Below are 19,484 nucleotides of genomic sequence, written 5' to 3' on the forward strand. Positions count from 1 at the left end.
CTTGAAATCATATCACTGGCTTTTCTTGGTTTTATTGCTTTTCAATTCTTTAATTTGGGATATGCAGATATTTTCAATACTGGTGTTTCCTGCATCCAGACCATGTGACCTACATCACAAGGTACTGTGAAGTAGCCGTGTCATTTTTTTTTTGCAGAGTGAGCCATTCCAGCATTGTTTGGAATCCCAGGAACCCGCAGGTAGCACTGCATTGGCCCTTCCCTTATCTTATCAAAGTTACCATAATAAAACTGTAGCAACGTGCAATAAATCATGGTGAAATCATGGGAAAGCACAGGTTAACATTGTAAAGCCCAGAGCCTATTAAAAAGCATGTAAAACCATGGTAAACTATGGTAAATGCATAGGGTTGTGCATGGATAGTCAGTAAAAGACTAATGTGTCTCACCCACTAGTGGTCAAGGGGTACAGGCAGATTTCAGTAGCTCATACACTAATATGATGTAGATGTAAGGAAATTGATCTGAAAGCCTTTGCTATCAAGTCATTAAGGAGGCAATAGGCCTGCATTAAATCAAAGACTGTGGCAGAGCCATAGCTGTACTTTATAATGGCCATTGCATTTCATAATTTTGATTAAATTTAGGCCAATTTAATCCTACAATATCCCCTATTTACTGGAAAGTATATAGTTATGTATGATTATAGGTGTGAAGACTACTGATTTGTTATTGAACTGCTTTCACAGCAATGTGTGGGAGCAGTGAATGGAGTTACACTGCTGTGTATAATCACAGCAGTTGATTCCCATACTGCTCCTTTCTCTCTTCCTGCATTTTGAGTCGATGGTTCCTGCCAGCTCTGAGGACAGTACTCCACTGATCCTGCCTCAATCTTTTATTCAATCAGCAGATGAGTTGCACCCACAGCAATTTACTGCACTCCACCAAAAATCCAATTTCATCCCAAGCATCAGAGTTAAATTGAAAAGCCCACAGAAAAGTTCAATAAGGACTTGATCACAAAGACTGCCAAGCTATAAAACTCTATGCTTGTTTATATCAACTTCTGCCAGTCACCTTTAAATATATTATACTAGACCCTACTAAAAATGCGTGGTCTAGTCTTTGTTTTTTATTTCTCGATACTTCTATTTCATCACAAATCAGTAATAACCAATACGGCTGTACAGGTTTACTCATCACAGAATTGTGAAATTGAGGTTTGGTTGCTATAGCAGCTTTGATTACAATTTACAACTGGAGCCTTTCTATGCAAAATATAAAATTCAGAAAATCAGAAATAGAAAAATAATAATATACAGACAAAATTTGAAAAGGTAATTATTTAAAAATGTTCAATGAACGGACAGGGTTTAGGATGGGGGTTTTGAGATCCAAAAATGTTTAAATAAAAAGACAGAATAGAAACATTCTTTCCCGTATTTGTTATTTTGACAGTTTGTAAACACCGTGTTGCTGAACCCTGCTTGAAAGTGCAGCACAATAACAGTTCTAAGAACTTCAGCTACTGGAATCACTACTAATCTGACATCTGTGGAATGTTAATGAGTTTTCTGATTGGAAGACATTGTTGTGCAGTCCAGGCAGTACTGGTCTGATTCATCCCAAGCATCTTTGTGGCTTTCAATTTGAATAAATATCAAGCTGCTTATTTGTGGGTTTGCTTACCAAGGCAAGTGATGATACTTATTAAAAACATTTGTCAGCCAAAGAGTAAAGCTCTGTGTTAGCAAAATTGTTAAATGACTGGAGTTGTAATTTTAATGTAGCTTTTAATTGTTGTCAGTGTCTGTATATCCTCAATGTTTCTGTCCCACCTTGTTGCTAAGTGCACCTTAGCAACAAAAGCTGGCCTTGACTACAGAGCAAGCCCAGTGTATTCCCTGTGTGAAGTGAAGGCATCAGGCTTTTCCAGCTGCTTGAATATTAATAAATAACCAGCTTCATGTGAACAAGTTATGAAGGAGCTAACAAAGACCCAGTAACTCCTTCATACTCCTTAATGAAAAACAGCAGCTCTCAGATGGTTACTGGCATTATCAGTGAAAAACAAGTCATCATTTTTGACCAGGAAAATTATCTTGAATTTTTATCGCTACACAAAATATTCCAAAACCTAGCCTCCAATTACCTAATTACCAATATAACAGCAAAATGAAAATCAGCAAAATCCATTTCACCAGCTCTTAACCTGTGCTACAGTCGAAGCAGCTCTGAGCAGCTCAAAACCAGTGCTGTCCAAGATTTCAGAAGGAGGAAGGTTATCTTTTTGTTTTGTTCTCATGTGAAGTGAAAGGAGGCAGCTGTTGGGACGTGGCAGTGTGCTGATCGGAGAGTGTCTGTGTTTCCTCACAGGTTCCGGAGGGGGTTTTTATCAGTGGTCCCGGGGAGTGCAGATCAGAGCCAATCTCGACTTGCTCCTGGACTGGATCCAGGGAATCGGCCTGGGAGACCTGGCTCATGACTTCTTCCACAAACTTTCCACAGCTGTCAACCTGCTAGCCACACCCAAGCAAAACCTCTTGCAGGTAAGAACTATCATCCAACCTGAGTGGACCTGCTTCACAGTCCTGACACTTGGTTCAAGAAGGGCAGATATTGAATGATATATGTTGAGAATTACTCACAAGATAAAACATTTCAGGGACTGATTTTACACACTGTACATGCGGGCCACTTTTTCACATTTACTATTGAAGGTCATATGGTAAGGATGTCTTAACTGTTATACATAACTTCAAAATGTCCATTCAGAATTCTCAAGTAGACAAACATTTTGGCTTTCTTCAGTATATTAACATTTTTAATTTATTTTAGTTACTTTATTAACTGTTAGTACATACTGTACTAATACGGTGACTCAATGTGTTTCATTATTTGTTAATGGTTAGTTAATATATACAGTAGTTACTTGTTACAGGTAAAGTCCCCTCCAACAGACACTTCAATTCTGTGTTTACATTTGTTTAAAAACATTTATATGGTGAACTAGCTTAACTAACCATAACAAATTAATAGGATTTTTTGGCATGTGAATAAGCTAGTTAACAATTAATGAACTAAACCAGGACAAGTTTAGTGAAGATTGCTGCAAAATCAAGGCAGTCATGGTGTTTGCAATTTGAGTGTCAGACAGATTGCAGTATAATGCTTTATTGCAGTATAAAGGCAGATGTGTTTTGAGATCTAAATCAAGAGAGTGACCAATGTTAACATGTAGTGGAGCTTTACAATGACTGTGATGATGTGTCTACGGGAGTGGTCTATATGTGTGTATTTCAATAATGCTGTGCAGTTTAGTCGCCAGTGGAAGTTCCCATCTTGTATTGTCACATGATCAATGGCAATCATATTCTTAGGGAAACTCTCTTTCTAGAAACCTGTTTCTAAAAGTAGAAGTCAGGGCTACTGCGAGAAACATGTTTCCATTGTTTCTGGGAACAAGGAAACACAATTTTAAACCTAACCCTGTTTTGGTTTGTGTGTATTTTTATCTACCTATCTAGCTTGCTTGGAATATATATATATATACACACACACACACACACACACACACACACACACACACACACAATGCAGAAATTCCATTGTTAAATTCTTGCTATTGCATGAAAATATGTGGCATAAATAAAAAAAAAAAAAAAACTTTCATCTGCTTCATCATAACATTCCAGTTGACAATAAACTTCTGTATGAGGCATCCTCAGATTTTAAAATAAAAAATAGCACTTATAATTAAGCAGCATAACACACAGAACTGTTTACCACTAGCTACCACCAAATGATTTTTTTGTTTTACTAAAATGTTCAGACCTGGGGATATGTGTCTTAGTTACATTTACCTGTGGTAACAGTGGCATTGTGCCTCTGTCATCACAGATAAGAATTATCCATTCAATCCTAAACTACAGTCTCTCTCTGCTGTTGGCATGATGCTTTATACTGTATTCGCTTTTGACTCTCTTTTCTTAATGTTGCTGTTTAAATGCTTGCTGTACATCCTGGTGCCCTTCTGACACAGAAAATGATTCAAATGTGTTGTATGCATGCCTGGTGTAGCCCCCTAAATGTTTTGTTCCGCCCCCCCACCCTTAGCCCCCTCATCATGGAAAGTCTGACATCGCCACTGATTGACGTGCTTTCATTACTGAACTTGCATGTTTGCTGCACAGTCATTTTGTTCGAAAATAAAGACGGTGCGAGCGTGTGTCAATTTTTGACAAAAAAAATACGATGAACAGCATGCAGTCTTAATAGCATTACAGTGATAAATATATTTGTTTTGTATTTTTATTTTTTTATTGAAATATATGCACTTGTATTATCACTCTTCTGTTGAAAACCTGGCTCTCTGCATACCTGCATAAAAGAAAAATACTTTTACAGCACAATTTAAAGCTGGAACTTCTTCCTGGTACTTTCCCCCTGCACAGTAGAAGTATCTTCTATTACAGTGTCTTACTCCAATAGGCAAGCTTCAATCAATCAGTGTGTGACCTACAGCACAGGAAGTGGCAAATAGGTTGTCCATTTGACTTTGTTTCTTAGAGTTGTCATTACAGTGGCACTATAAAGGGTGGTGTTTCCTAAACCTTATTATATCTGCCAGTTCATTTTTTTTGTCTTGATTATTTTAAATGATATGTCTCCAGTGTTTACCTTTTAAAGAGCAAGCAGCTTTAAAGCACTTTTTCTTATTTTCTTTCTACTGTTCCCATACCTTTTCATGATGTTAACTATTCTTAGTGGTTTATTTTTTATTTTTATTTATTCGGTATTAAGGTGCTTTGACAAGTTGTCAGGCATGTAATGGAGGCTAGGTCAGGCCAAGTGGTTATATTAGTAATCCTAATCCTACATTTAAAACGCTAGGAGGCCAACGCAGTATTACACAGAAAGGGAAATTGGTAAAAGCATCTGTCACAGATACAAGGTCATTAAGCCAGTGTGGATTGTGTAGTATCAGTATTATGCCAGGGCTGCAGCTAAAGAGAAGTTGCTGAACCAAACCGAATTGTTCTGATCACATTTGCTACAGCTGTCACTGTACGTCATTAAAACATTTCCTGAAAGAATTAGAACACGTGCAGCCTCACAATCCTGTTAATGTGGAGTGCGTGTCATGTGGAAATGTACAACCTAATCCTCGGAATCAGCTGAAACCTGAAATTTCCCTCAGAGTTAGCAAGAAATTGTCATCAAGCAGCAGTACTGGTTGAGTGGTTTTCAATGTTGGTTATTCTCAGAAAGACCTTTTAAAGAAGGATAAGAGTTTATCTTAGTGGGAAAACTTAATCTATCGAGATCTATCCAATCCTGTTTAGAAACTTGTGTATCCTGAGAATATATCAACTGTTTAGAGTATGTACAAGATATTTTATTGAGCTAAATAAGGATAACTAAAATATACTGGAAATATATTTTCTTATATTGCAGGATAATTCACAAGGACTATTTTAAGGAAGATTTCGTTAAGGACTGCTTTTTAAATCTTGTTTTGATTTATTAAATCAAGTTCATGTCGAGTTGGAAGCTAATATTTCAAGAAATGTTCAACCTTATATATTTATAGAAAAAATAATATAACAATCTTAAAAAAAAAACAAATTCTGAAACCTTCCTTAAAATTTTGTGAATAGACTGAAATAAATCTAAAAGAAAGCAAATACTTTCAAAATAGGAACATATATTTAAAAAATCTGGTGTTAGTACTACTTACTAATTAGACAAATGTTTTGATGAGTGCCTTCAAATGCTTTCTACTTGACTTCTTAGATTCTTATATGATTTACCTCAGGGCATTTGAAGCCATCAATACAATAAAGAATAGTTTTGCAAAGTGGATTATATATTCTGAAATGTCAATGTGTGTTAAAATGTCCCCATACTTGTGGGAAGGTAGTTTATTAAAAATGCATATGGGAGGATTTCCAAGATTATCTACTATCCACAAACTGCGGATTGCGTAAACATGCAAATCAAGTGAAAAAACAAAATGTCCTGAAAGTTGGATAGATGCTGCCCAATAACACACAGCCCACATTACCATGAAATTTATGAAGCTTGAAAGAGCTTATGGGAAAGAGGCTGATGTCAGGTCAATCGTATTTCAGGTAATTTAAGGGGCAGTCTTTTAAAGCTTGAAACAGCCAGTTCAGGGGCTCTTAAAAACCATGAGGTTATCATATTTGACGTGTGACGGCTTTATGACCCTGTCATTGTGATCCGTGATTAAGCAACGGAGCAGCAGACCTCTAAGGAAGACGGCGTAACCGCGGTGTTGTGACGCTTGAGCTCATCTGAAAGTTATTCAGGCTTCCAGTAGGTATTTATTAACTGGTTCATTTCGCTTACACATTGATCTGAATCAGTTTGTTTATAAAATGGGAAGGTAAACTTGGCCAAGCTCTGTGCACACAAAGCACAAAACAAGGTCCTTAATGCAAACAGAGATCATGTAAAGATGTCTAAGATAAAGGACTGGATTTCTGTTATTACAATGTTTTTTTGGACCACTGATGTTATGAGTAAGGTCGTTTTTTGTTCATTATTTTAAATACAGTGTAACAGGGCTGTTCAAAGAATCAACCTTGAGTCATATATGGAAAACCCAATTGTTGATAGAAGCAAGTCCAGTCAAACTGCAGATAAATTTCTTAAACATTTTTTTTAAAGCAGACACGTGTTTAGTGAGCACCAACATACTGAAGCTGTGTCTTTTACAGTCTGGCTAAATTTCATCTATTTTTTAAATATGTCTTTGCTACTATTCCGTCAGCTATTTTGTTATTTAAAGGTATTGTACGTTAAGGTCTTTATTTTTTTTCAGCATATTCGTCAGTATGGCTCTTTCATCAAAAAATAAATAAATAAATAAATAAATAGTTCCAAGGGTTAGTACCGAATAATCGACTGGAAAACTGCATGTCATTGGTTTCAGATGAACGGAAGTATAGTTGTGGTTGCAGCTTATTAACATATAAATGACACTTTGGAACATTAGTAATTACTTCCCAAAAAATTCAGGTACTGTGGTTTTAAAACAAACAAAGTTACAAAACAACACATTCACACATTGCACCCCTGACATTGTCAAATACCGGATTCTTTTGGATTTAAGACACAGCCTAAGTCTCCCTCAGATCTCCTCAAATCCTTAACTTGTGTTAAAGAAATACGTCATTTTAATGCAAGATCTTATAGCTTGTGAATAGAATTTGGAAATGCCTTCATAGTGGTGATTTATGATGATTTAACAATCCAAATATTTGCTCGCATCCACTCTTGCATTTCCCAAAACATTGATTTTCTCTGGACCATGTCCTGGCAGGTAGTGTGACTCATTAAAGGCTGAAGAATGACCCGGTAGCATCTTCACAGAACGAAACAGGACAGAGCTGTTGTATTGAGCAGATTAAACAGCCTGTGTCGTGTTTTATCCTGTTTCCTTGTCTGCGTGGCCCACTCAACACAATGGTCTGGGACAATCGTGATGCTGCGTAAATGAAACATCAAGGAGGATCCGCAGCGGCCTTCCTTGTCGTTTCCTTTGTCTGCGCTGGTTCCTGCGGTTTAGCCTGTCAGTTTCACTGCCCACATCCTAGTAATGAGGACAAAGAGCACAGGAGAACAGTGGGAGGGCTAACTGATCCCTTAATGACCTCTTAGATCTGCCACCCATGTGGCAATTTCATTATCTTGTAATTGTCTTTTTTTGCGTGTTGTAGCACTATTTGTATTTGTATTTATTATAGCAAAGCAGGACTAAGATGTTGTATTAAGTACACTTTCTCTTAAATAAAGGGTGTTTTGAAATAATTAAGTCTAGATTAGTGAAACTGTCAGTGGGCTGGCTTACAGAACTACAGTAATTAAGGTCTATTATAAAAATGTCCAGGCACCAGGAATTTATGCAATCAGTCCTCTGTTAAATGTGCTCTGAACTGGTAAATCAATTGTTCCTCCTCGTTATCTGCTGGAAAATCAGTTCCTAATTAAGGTTTTAAGTACTATGGCATGGTTAAAGCATAGAAAAGTGTAGAAATGCATAGTGATGGCAAATAATTGTAAAATTGCTTTTAATCCTTGTAATGCTTACTATAAGCAAGGGAAAATCGTACTAAACCTCAAAATTAAACCAGTACGCACATCAGTAAAGTTACAATCAACCATTCCACCTATCAGTGTTCGTCTGGTTTCCAATAGCTATGTGCTACCAGGGCTGCATCCTGACAGCTCTTGAAGAATCCAAATGAATCAAAAACATGGCTTGACAACTACTTTGTGTCCTGCAGTTCGACTGGGTGTTGAGATCCTGGTCTCTGTGATAAGTTTGAATTAGTGACTGAGGTTGGCTCCAGATTTTAAAAACTAGATTAGTTCTCCCCAAAACCTTCTACACTACTTTTCATTTTAAAACATGACATCTGGCACTGCACTAGTTGAAACGTTTTCAGTTTGCTTTCCAGCCAGGAAATCTGTTACACTTGCACTTCATAGGTCAGGACCTGCAAACAGAGATTACCTGGACCTTCTCTAGTATTAGATTTCATGTTTTAAAATATAAATACATGTTTGATAAAACATAAAACACATTTTAGACCTATATAGTGAAAGGTTGTGCCAGGCATGGAAGGTTGATGTCATTATTTTGTTAGCTACAATTTATTTAAATGCCTCCCCACATTACCTGGATGTTAACAGCGACAAGTCCTCTACAATGCCAAGGCCTTGTTCACTGGGGGCCTGTTATAGCTCATAGCACCGATTTGATATTTATAGTCTACATATTAGTGGCTTTAATGTATAACCTTAACTTTACTGCTTGCGTGAGACTGTCTTACAGATCCTGTATTAACAGTGATGTGCTTTATTTAGACTTGATTTAGCAGAAGGTCTATTGCTCTGATTCCTGGCTAAGCTGCGTGAATACAGACCAAGGTTTTACTGGAAAGGGTTCCAACCCTCATCTCGGAAAGTATACATTTCAAGTGGGATAGTAGTTGTCGTTTGTGCTCAATTCTTTTGGACACGCATACAGTTCAATGCGTTTTTATCACTTGTTTTGTCTGTATCCAAGGGAAGTTGATTGATGGAGGGAGCAAATGACTAACAGCCCTGAGATCTACTGCACATCCCACCTGGGTTGAATCATGCAAAGAATGCATACAGCTATGGAAGAATGTATAGTAAACTGACAGCAATACATTATAGTTATGGGCAGTGTTGGGGAAGTTGAACAAAATTGTAACTAGTTCTAGGAACATATTACTTTGAAAGAAACAAGTTGCTGTTACAAATAGTTACTTCTTAGGCACAGTTTACATTATACAGAGGTGATTTTTTTTTTTTTTTTTTTTGGTTTGGTCATGCTGCAGCTTGAAAAAATTTTCCATGAAGATTCAGCTGTCGAACTTACTCGTTCTCTCCTCTGACGCCATAACAAGGTGATATGAAAAGCACGTTCATGTGACATGTAGTTTTGACTTTCACTGTTGAAACGCTTTCTGATTTCCACATTATGTACTAGCCGTAGTCCTTTTTTTCAAAAGGAACGAAGAACACCTACGTCACATAAAAGGCAATCCGTTACCACATTTCATTACCTGCCGGAAAAAGGGACCATTACAGTCCCAAGTGATTGAAAGATGTGTTACATGTAATGAACACTGGTTGTGAGAAAAATGAATAGATTTTATTTTTATGCCAAGTAGAATTGTATGCCCACAGTGGGGATCAATATCAGGCCCCTGGTTACGGTCCAGGCAGGCACTTAGCTGTCTTCTTCCTTTTAGTTTTTTGCATGCGATTGCAGAAACTGAATAAAAACAAAACCTGAGGGACGAGGGGGTGACTCAGTAGGTGTGACCATGTGTCTTGGTGGAACACAAAGGTCCAAGTCTCTTTCGCTCATAATTGAATTCATATACAAACATAATTGTACTGTCTTCAGCTGGCTAGTTACTGATTGTTTGAAGATGTTTAGTACACACTTTCTTTCCTACCAGTTAATAAAAATTGTTTAAGTTTTTATGTTTTTAAAAAAAAAAAAAATATATATATATATATATATATATATATATATATATATATATATATATATATAGAGAGAGAGAGAGAGAGAGAGAGAGAGAGAGAGAGAGAGAGAGAGAGAGAGAGAGAGAGAGAGAGAGAGAGAGAGAGAGAGAGAGAGAGAGAGAGACCTGGTGGATTACAATCTTTATATATATATAACCACCTTTATATAATATAATATCGCACAGATTTACAAATATATATATATATATATATATATATATATATATATACACACATACACGCATATATATATATATATATATATATATATATATATATATACAGTGCCTTGCAAAAGTATTCAGACCCCTGACCAATTCTCTCATATTACTGAATTACAAATGGTACGTTGAAATATCGTTCTGTTTGATATTTTATTTTTAAACACTGAAACTCAGAATCAATTATTGTAAGGTGACAAAATAAACAATAAAGAAACCAAATCTCTTGCTTGCATAAGTTTTCAACCCCTGTGCTGTGGAAGCTCCCAGTTTGCACCGGTGAAAGAAATTGCCCTAACAAGGACACAGTTACCTTACCATTGGCCTCCACCTGTGAACCATTAAAGTTGCTGTCAAATTTTCGGGATAAAAACCCCACTGTTGAAGGATCATTGGTAAGGCTGTGAATCTGAAGGAAAATGAAGACCAAAGAGCATTCTACAGAAGTTAGAGATAAAGTAATACAAATGCATAGATTAGGGAAACGGTACAAAATAATATCCAAGTGTTTGGATATCCCAGTGAGCACAGTTGGATCAATAATCAGGAAGTGGAAGCTGCATCACACCACCCAGGCACTGCCAAGAAAAGGCCGTCCCTCGAAACTCAGCGCTCAAACAAGAAGGAGACTTGTGAGAGAAGCCACAGAGAGGCCAACAATCACTTTGAAGGAGCTACAGAGTTCAGTGGTAGGGAGTAATGGTGCACCAGTCAACCATATCAAGAGCTCTGCATAACACTGGCTTGTATAGGAGGGTGGCAAGAAAGAAGCCATTACTCAAAAAGTACCATCTGAAAGCACATCTGGAGTTTGCCAGAAAGCATGAGAGTGACTCTGACAGGATAGCTGGGAGGATAGAGACTCAGAGACAGTAAAACTGCAGTTGAAGCACTGCTGCGCTGTTTTAATCAACAAAAATAAATCAAAAAGACAAACAAAGCACTGCTCACAGAGCCAAAGATAAAAGGTTAAACAAAAACTGTTCAGGCTGGGCAGAGCCTTCACTGAACTTTGTAACACAACACAACAAACAAATTTACCCCTTTTTTATAACATGTGGCTGGAGTCTAATTATCAGTTACTCAATTAGCTCCAGCCACATTCTCACATGTATTTTGGCAGGGATAGGAAATTAACCCCATCCCTGCCAACCACCACCAAATTACCACACAACAATATTTAGTTCAGAAAAATGGTATTCTTCACCACATAGGTTCACTCAAAGATGAGTAATGTTTTTCTAGCTGGCATTTATTAAATTTGAAAAACATGACCACACTGTTCACAAACTTATTATTAAAAAGCTAAGTAAATGCTGAATGTTATAAAGGGCTAAAGTTTTATTAACAAATGTTCGTTGTATGGCAATAATGAGTAATGTTTATGTACGGTATCGGTCATAAATTTTAAAAGGGAGGTTTGTTTTTGTTTTATTCCCACAATGGATTACTTTTAATTAGAAAGTGAGATGAAAAGGTTCTCTCTTATTGTGTGGAACAGATAAAGCGTGACTCAGTTAAGGTCTGGGAATTGTCATCCATAACTATTAATTACTCACTAGCGCTACATTTAAAAATACTAAAAGAAACTTAACATTACTTTTGCATGTGCAAATTATCAAGACTGAAAAAACTTGGGGGATGCAGCTTTTATACAAAATACATGTCAAGAATGCCTTTGGTGTGACCAAAAAAAAAAAAAGCTGTTAACACAAGTGAGTGCTATGTATGGCACATGTTTCTATTTTTGTCCTGTATGTGTCATTTCAAATAACAGTAATACTGATTCGTCTTCTTTGTTCAATTAAATCAGTTGTTGGTTACAAAGCTAGAATCACAAGTCGTTGTTTTTGTTCTTGCAGGCCAGCTGGAGCTCCCTGCGCAGTGAGTTTGCCAGCCTCAAACCGGCTCAGTTACACCACATGTTGAGGGAGTACAACCCCGGGCGGCCCTGTCCAGCTGGCTGGAGTCCGACACCCGAGGAAGCCGAGCCTGCCATGAGAATGGGTGGGTCACTTCTCCTCAGAGAGCTGCTTCTTTTTCTGGCCTCCCCGAGAGACACTCTCAGCCCACCTACTCCTGCCAGAAATGCTGTTTTTTAACTCTTATTATTAAAATGTGCTTTTGGTAAAGCGTAACACTATCATTATCAGTTCAAGGGGTATCAGGTTTTAACATTGCCAGTTTTCTACTTGTAAGCACTTAGCCATTTGCTTTTAAATGATGAGATATGTCATCCACTGAGATCACTCAGTTTCCAATTAATTTGCTTTGTTGTCCCATTCAGTAAATGGGGTGCTCCGTTTTAGCAATTGCACAGTTGCTAGTTTTGGCACAAATAAGCACTGTTAGTTTACAGCTCTATATATGCTGTCAGTATAACAAAAAGATGATGCCTTTTTTTTACTTTATTTTCCCATCTAGGCTATCCCTTATTAAAGTTTGCACAGTAGTTTTGCAGTTTTCCCATCTTTTTCCCATGCTTTCTCAATGCTAGACAATAATTTATAACTGAGTTGCAAATAGTAGCAGGTTTTTGTGAGGTTTGTATCCCTATAGCTAAAACGATACATCTATACAAACCTGACTATCAACAACGCTAATATAAAGTGAGACTAAACTAAGGAAGACTACAAGAAGCTGATGCTAAATGTAATTTGTGAGACAATGCAGCTGCCCCTCCAAAAAAGGGTTTAGTGGAAGGGCAAGGTTATGTGAATGATTTAGTTTAGTGGAAGAACAAGGCTATTTTAATGATTTGGGTTAGTACAAGGATGCACCCTTGTGTTTTGTTCTTGCTGAGGTTTGTTCTCATTGTGGAATGCTAACCCAGCTTGATAAGGTAGTGTAACAGGGAGAGATCTGTGCTGACTCAGCTGGCGTGTTCACGGGCTGCAGGAAGAGGGCGGCAGTCGTCCAACAACTGCCTGTGAGTCATGGCAGTGACACGGGGAGGTGGGAAAGTGGGTGTATGGACTTTCCCCCTCTCTGAATGGCTGAGAGGCGCATCTTGGGAGATTGTTAGCCCTATAAATTAACGCCCTGTTGTTTCCTCAGATCGGCCCTGTTAAACGCGCTGAGAGTGCGGAAGCACTGGTCAACGACCGAGAACCATTGGGAGAGAAAGAAACGGAGGTTCAGAGCGAGACATTGAGGGCGGGGAACCCTTGGGCAGACCCCTGATTAGTATATCAGAGCAGGCTAGTGAGCTGGCAGTGTAGGACAGTGATCCGGGTCGCACGGGCAGCGGCGACCGGGATATCGCTGCAAAGTGCAGCACCTTTTCTTTGTAGTTTTTGTTACTGTTTTATTTTCCCTGTTTCTTTGTGCCTTCTGTTTTGAGTTATTGTTTTGAGGCACCAGCAAGGGCGCCGGTATTGTGTACCATCGCTTGATATGCCCATGGATCTGGTAAATCAGACCACGGACCCACAGCGCCATCTGCGGGACTAAAGAAAAAACAGCACCTGTGCGGTGTTGCCAAATTCACCTGTCTGTCTCCTGTGTCAGTGAATTACCCACCACTCTTCCACAGGCAGGAACAGGGGAGGAAATGTCTTGAACAGGTTGGAGTCCTTTTGAGACCAATCATATCAGCATGTGGATTGCAACGGGTTGCAGTTTATAGTCCCTGCTTTCTTGAAAACATGTTGGCGGTTTTCCACACCGCACCATGCATGGCAGTTGCCGCTGTGTCACTTCTCATAAGGCATATTTATATTTAAAAGAAGATTTGACTTCTTCTGAGCAGGTGAGCAAGTAAAAAAGGACGCCTTGCAACACAGTCTCTGTGCTGCTGTTGACATCAATGTAAAGCCAGCTTCAATATTAAGGCCAGCCCTGTATTCACTATTGAGGTACACTTATAAAAGTATATCATAGTAGAAGCATAGCAAAGTGTAATAAAGTATAAACCAGGATAAACGCATATTATGACCATGGTAAAACTGCAAAAATACTGTGCAAAAATACCACGGTAAAGCCCAGTATTTTAGAAGATGCGCTTCACTTTAGGAGTAAGCAAACAAACCTGGCAGTCAACAATGTCTGCTACTAATAAAGTGCACAGGTGACACAACCGCGCCAGAAAACAAGTAAACCCTGAATGATGAACACTGCAGCTTTAAAAAATAATACAAATTTAAAAAAAAAACGTCTTCTACTGCAAGCCAAAACAAACTTGTTTATTCTGAAATGTTTTGAATCCAGCTGTTCCGAAGGAGCCAGAATTCTTTTTTAGTTGACCTGTTTTTTTTCCACAGCTGACGTTCTTGAGAGTTTTGACAACCACCCTCCTCTGATCCTGCCCTGCAGCAGCTTTCACATCGAGCTTGGGAGACCAGTCCAGGATGTGCGTCTTCCCTCCCAGCTCAGTCGCATTCAGGAGTTCCTGTGTAGCCTTAAACAGAGCAGCCCTGTACCCTCCCAGCAGGTAATAACACAGAGGCCTCACACAGGGCCTTCAAATCAGCCTCTAAAACAAAATGTCAATATTAAAAGAATATTCATTCCACCACTACTAATAACACAATTATAGAACCGCCCTGAGCACGTTTAACAGTGGAATATATATTTTTAATACTTTCAGTGCAACAATATGGCTTTCATTAAGTCAGTCTTTAAAAGCCTGGGACTATCTTGGGCAACCAGACAAAAACAGTGATGGCTGATAGTGTGAAATAATCTTATTAGACTGCACCAGTATTGCAGTAAATGCTCAAGGGCTTGCGGGCTTTATTGTCATTTTTGAAGCGAAAAATAGCTGAAGCTGGTTCCCATGTAGGGATTTAACCTGCTAAACTCCTAGCCCCCCACAGGCAAGTTCCACCCGGAGGGCTGTGGCCTTAAATAAATGACATTATCTTCCAAAGTGTACACAGCACAGGCATGGTTCAGGGCTTGAATAAAAGGTAACTCCTTGGGCATCAGGACTAAAACCGAACTAAAAACTATCAGATTTGATAAAAGTCTTACTCAGTACCACACTGGAGGGAGATATTCAGAAAAAATACATAAAAAAACAACAAACGCTTTTCATTTGTTTATATTCTATAGTCATTTTTTCAACTTGTAGCATGAAAAGAGCCAGATTTTTTCCAGTGCTTCCCCAACATGTCTACTACACTGGATATAAATTTGAAACTGGTTGAACAAAGGGATCAAATTCTACATGAGTTTTTACAAAGCTAGGCCCAAGGGTCCCCGAACCTCATTATACTTACAAATCCTGAAGTGGATCCAATCCATCTTCAAATGCTGCTTCATACATTGAATCAGGCTTCCAACCCAGAAAGATGATCATTTTCAATGTCACTTTCACTGCTATCCATCTCCTCCAAAACGTCTAAAAGACTGAATCGACTTTTTTGGGGATGCTTTGGAACACTGCTTGACATTTCCTTCGATTTACAAATTTTACGATTTGAAAAATGATCAGAAAATGGTAAGAAACCTTGATGCACTGTGCGTAACGCTGCGTTCTCATTCCAATACACACAGCTCTGTTACTTGCACACGTTGATTACTCTTCAATGGATTAGGCTATAAACAAAGTCAAGGTATGATTGGACAGCTTGTGACCTGCCCTACAACGTAATCAGGAAGATTTCACCATCAACAGACAGTTGTAAGACCAGAGCAGCCAAATGCAGAGCTAGTCGATCAAAGGTTTTTTTTTAACTATAAGGTACTAGACACATTGCGAAGGGGATATCTCAGCGGTGAAATGGCGAATTCGGAAAATTCTTTCGCTGTTTTGATATTGAGTCAGCTTTTTTTGCTCTTTTGCTTTTGTAATAATGTTACAGATGATTTATGATATGTAATGTGTTATTGCAGTACCATGTTCCGCCCGCGGGACAGGGGGGCGTAAGAGGTCAACCCTGTTTTCTCCCGTTTGAATGTCACCTCGCCACTGCAACTTACATGCTGGCTCAGGTGGACATAAACAGGCCTCTTCCATTCCTGCTCTTTTCCTGCTTTTAGAAACTGATGTTGCCAAGCAGCAAGAACCTTGTAAGAGTTCAGCAAGAACTTTTTGAGCTTGTGCTTTTTTGTACCCTTAGCACCATTCAAAGTAAACACATTTTGAATAGTAAAATGAAGAGATGCTGCCCACCCATTCATTCTGCATTGCATATAGATCATATTTTTGTACCACGGCACATGATGCCTATTCATTTTGCCTGTGTTTGAGGATTACCTGTTTAAGGATACCAAAATATTGCAGGGTCCAGTTAGTTACAAAACTAATAACAAACAACTCAGACGGTCAATTAGAGAACTGAAAAAATGTGCTTGTTAACAGATTTTTAACAGTCACAATTAGGGTAATAAATACTCCACACCCAGTCATTCTTGTTATGGTTTTCTCATTCGAATATTTTGATTATGTGTATTGGTTTTATCAATATAATAATAAATTAAGTGATACATGCTGTAAAAAAAGGTATAGTATAAGATACAGTCAGCATTTCTGTCCCAGGGAGCAGTATAAGCCCGAAATATAAAATCCAAAAGATATGTTTCTTATTCTTCAAAATGGTTCTCATTTAGTCAACTGATAGTTTGTTTAGTTTGTTGTTATTTTTAGCAACAAGCAAATGGGCTGATTTGCATAGACTGGCAAGTTGCAAAGCATTTCTGTAAAAAAAAAAAAAAAGTAAAAACAATTTTTTTAGGATGTTCCATTGGAAGTGGAGAGTGTGACCTCAGCATGTTGCACCAGCAGTATGAAGAACTCTGCCCCCCTCCGTGATTCTGACACATCCAGGGACAGAGAGTCTGATGTTAAAGACACATCTCTCTGCGGCCGCTTCCTCCTCCCCGGACCCAGCAACCTGAGCTCTTGCGGGGATATGCTGACTCAGAAACTGAAGAATCTGGAGCTACAGAGCAGCCTGCCGGGACAGAATGACCTGACCTCCCACAAGCGCCTGGCCCTGGACCCCTCCTGCCTCCTCACCCCTCCCAACACACCCCAGACACTGGAGCTGGCAGAGGCAGATACAGATCTGGAGGGGCCTTTTAGACACTTCCTGAATGGCAGCTACAGGGGGGGAGACGATAAAGACCTTGATATACCTAAAGGTAATAAACATGCTTTTTTCGATGCTAAGCAATGCTTTAAAATCATTCCTACCTCTTATTGGCTTTACTTCAGAAGTGACGTACACATACTTGCCAACATTTGAAAACTGTTCAGTGAGACACTTGTCCCCTGGGGAAGGAGGAGGCATACGCATCAAACACATGCAAGGGTTCTTACGCAAAAAACTCATTATCATATAATAGACGTATCCCCCCAACTCAATGCCACACGACTATCACGATAGTAAAAAGTAAATATAATGGTGTTATAACTCTACTGTGCAGAATCATTTCTTTTTTTCCTGTGGGCAAATATTAAGCCACAGATCAGGTGGCAGTGTAGTCCAGTGGTTAAAGTACAGCACTTGTAACCACAAGGTTACTGGTTCAAATCCCACCTCTGCCACTGACTGACTCACTGTGTGACCCTGAGTAAGTCACTTGACCTCCTTGTCCTGCAGATGAGATGTTAAATCAATGTCCTGACATAAGTGACTCTGTATATAATGCACAGTTCACAGCCTACCTCTGTACAGCGCTTTGTGATGGTGGTCCACTATGAAAGGTGCTATATTTGCTAAGAAATCAGGACTGTCCAGATCACATAGGGAGTGTTGGCATGTGTGCGTACACACAGCTTCATAACATTAGGCTTTATTAGAGTGAAGTAGGACTGATGCTTTCATTAAATCAAAAATTCCCACACAATCATAATTCATTGATCACTTTCACAATGTATAACAACAGATTGTTTTGTTTTGAACTGTAAAAAAGACTCTTTATCTTCAGTTTCCAATTCTCACCTGAAAAAGAGACCTTTGTGGTCGCAAAAGTTGGTGTTTTTTATACACATATTCACCTGATCCTATTAAAAGGTATACAAAAAAAAAACAAAAAAAAACCTATGTACACCAGCACGGCTTAAAATGAGTCCCCAGAACTACGTAATTGATTGAGATCTGATTTTTTTTTTATGCATACGATGAAATACTGGTTAGAAGTAATTGTGATTAGAATCCTTCATTCAATGAAGGGGACTCTTATTTGCTGATCGTGTCCGTATGTCTTTCTGTCACACTCTACCTGGTCAGTACGATGGCTGTCTTGATTTTGCACCGATCTTCTCCAGACTGGCATCATATACTCCTCCTATAGACGTTTTGGACTGCATTCGGCTGTAACCGATGCATTTATACAAATATTTTTAACCTTACAGGTAGTGTGTGATTATGACGTGATTATGAGGACCCTCTGATGTACTCCATTTAGTGCTGAATTACTGATGTTAGAATGCAAGTCACGACGTTTAGGGTCATGGCATCTTTCTGATGAAGCATTACTGTCATTAAAGAATGCTAAGACTCGGATTTAAGCTGTACCTTATATATTGCCATATATTCTTAGATATGACTTGCATTAAATTATATAAATAACACTATGAATAAAGTTTCCCATAGCAAAACCATAGCAAAGTGTAATAAACCATAGTGAATGCATTGCATAATATAGGTAAGCATTGTGGTATGGTAAAGCAAAGTAAAATAACATGGCAAACCATGGTAAACATGGGAAAAACATAGGAAAACTGCAAAATGAATTTACTGGGAAGTGCTAGAAAAGTGTGTAATCTCATATAATACTATAAGTTTAAAAAAATGACCTATAATGGGAGAATTTAAGATCAAGTTCTGTGGATTTCATGAATAAAAATGGTTTAAAAGCACCCCTATACTGCACACACAGAGCTTCACATGTAAAGGGGTCAGTCTGGCTTTGGTGCTGCATTATCAATGTTTCCCTTTAAGACTCATCAATTGTTCCAAATTGGATACAAGCTAAAAACATGTCCTACATTCAGTGGTACCACAGAATTGAAAAACATACTTAACTGGTCCAGGAGAGAGGCTGCTTTGAATGGTCTTGTGCTGTCATAGCAACATCTGTGCTAATAAAGTGGATTGCAGAGACATTCGCTAGTAACAAAATGCCATACAGTAGCTACTGTACACAGACAGGGCAGTGACCAGGCTGGGATTAGATTGTGGAACCATTATCATTACACTGACTTCAAAGAAAATGCAACCAACCAATATAAGTGATAAGTGTAATATGA

The 19,484-nt window shown here is 38.5% G+C and overlaps 1 protein-coding gene across 2 annotated transcripts in view; it reads left to right on the forward strand.

Annotated features, from left to right (window-relative positions):
* Positions 1 to 19,484, forward strand: part of LOC121295494 (ras-associating and dilute domain-containing protein-like) — a 71,765-nt gene that overhangs the window by 42,297 nt on the left and 9,984 nt on the right. For both annotated transcript variants that reach the window (XM_041220180.1, XM_041220181.1), the window contains 4 exons: positions 2,340 to 2,512; positions 12,145 to 12,289; positions 14,545 to 14,714; positions 16,963 to 17,371. In XM_041220180.1, coding sequence (XP_041076114.1) covers positions 2,340 to 2,512; positions 12,145 to 12,289; positions 14,545 to 14,714; positions 16,963 to 17,371 — 897 coding nt within the window. The remainder of the gene's footprint in view (positions 1 to 2,339; positions 2,513 to 12,144; positions 12,290 to 14,544; positions 14,715 to 16,962; positions 17,372 to 19,484) is intronic.

This window comes from Polyodon spathula, chromosome 20 (assembly GCF_017654505.1).
Source record: "Polyodon spathula isolate WHYD16114869_AA chromosome 20, ASM1765450v1, whole genome shotgun sequence".
Taxonomy (NCBI): domain Eukaryota; kingdom Metazoa; phylum Chordata; class Actinopteri; order Acipenseriformes; family Polyodontidae; genus Polyodon; species Polyodon spathula.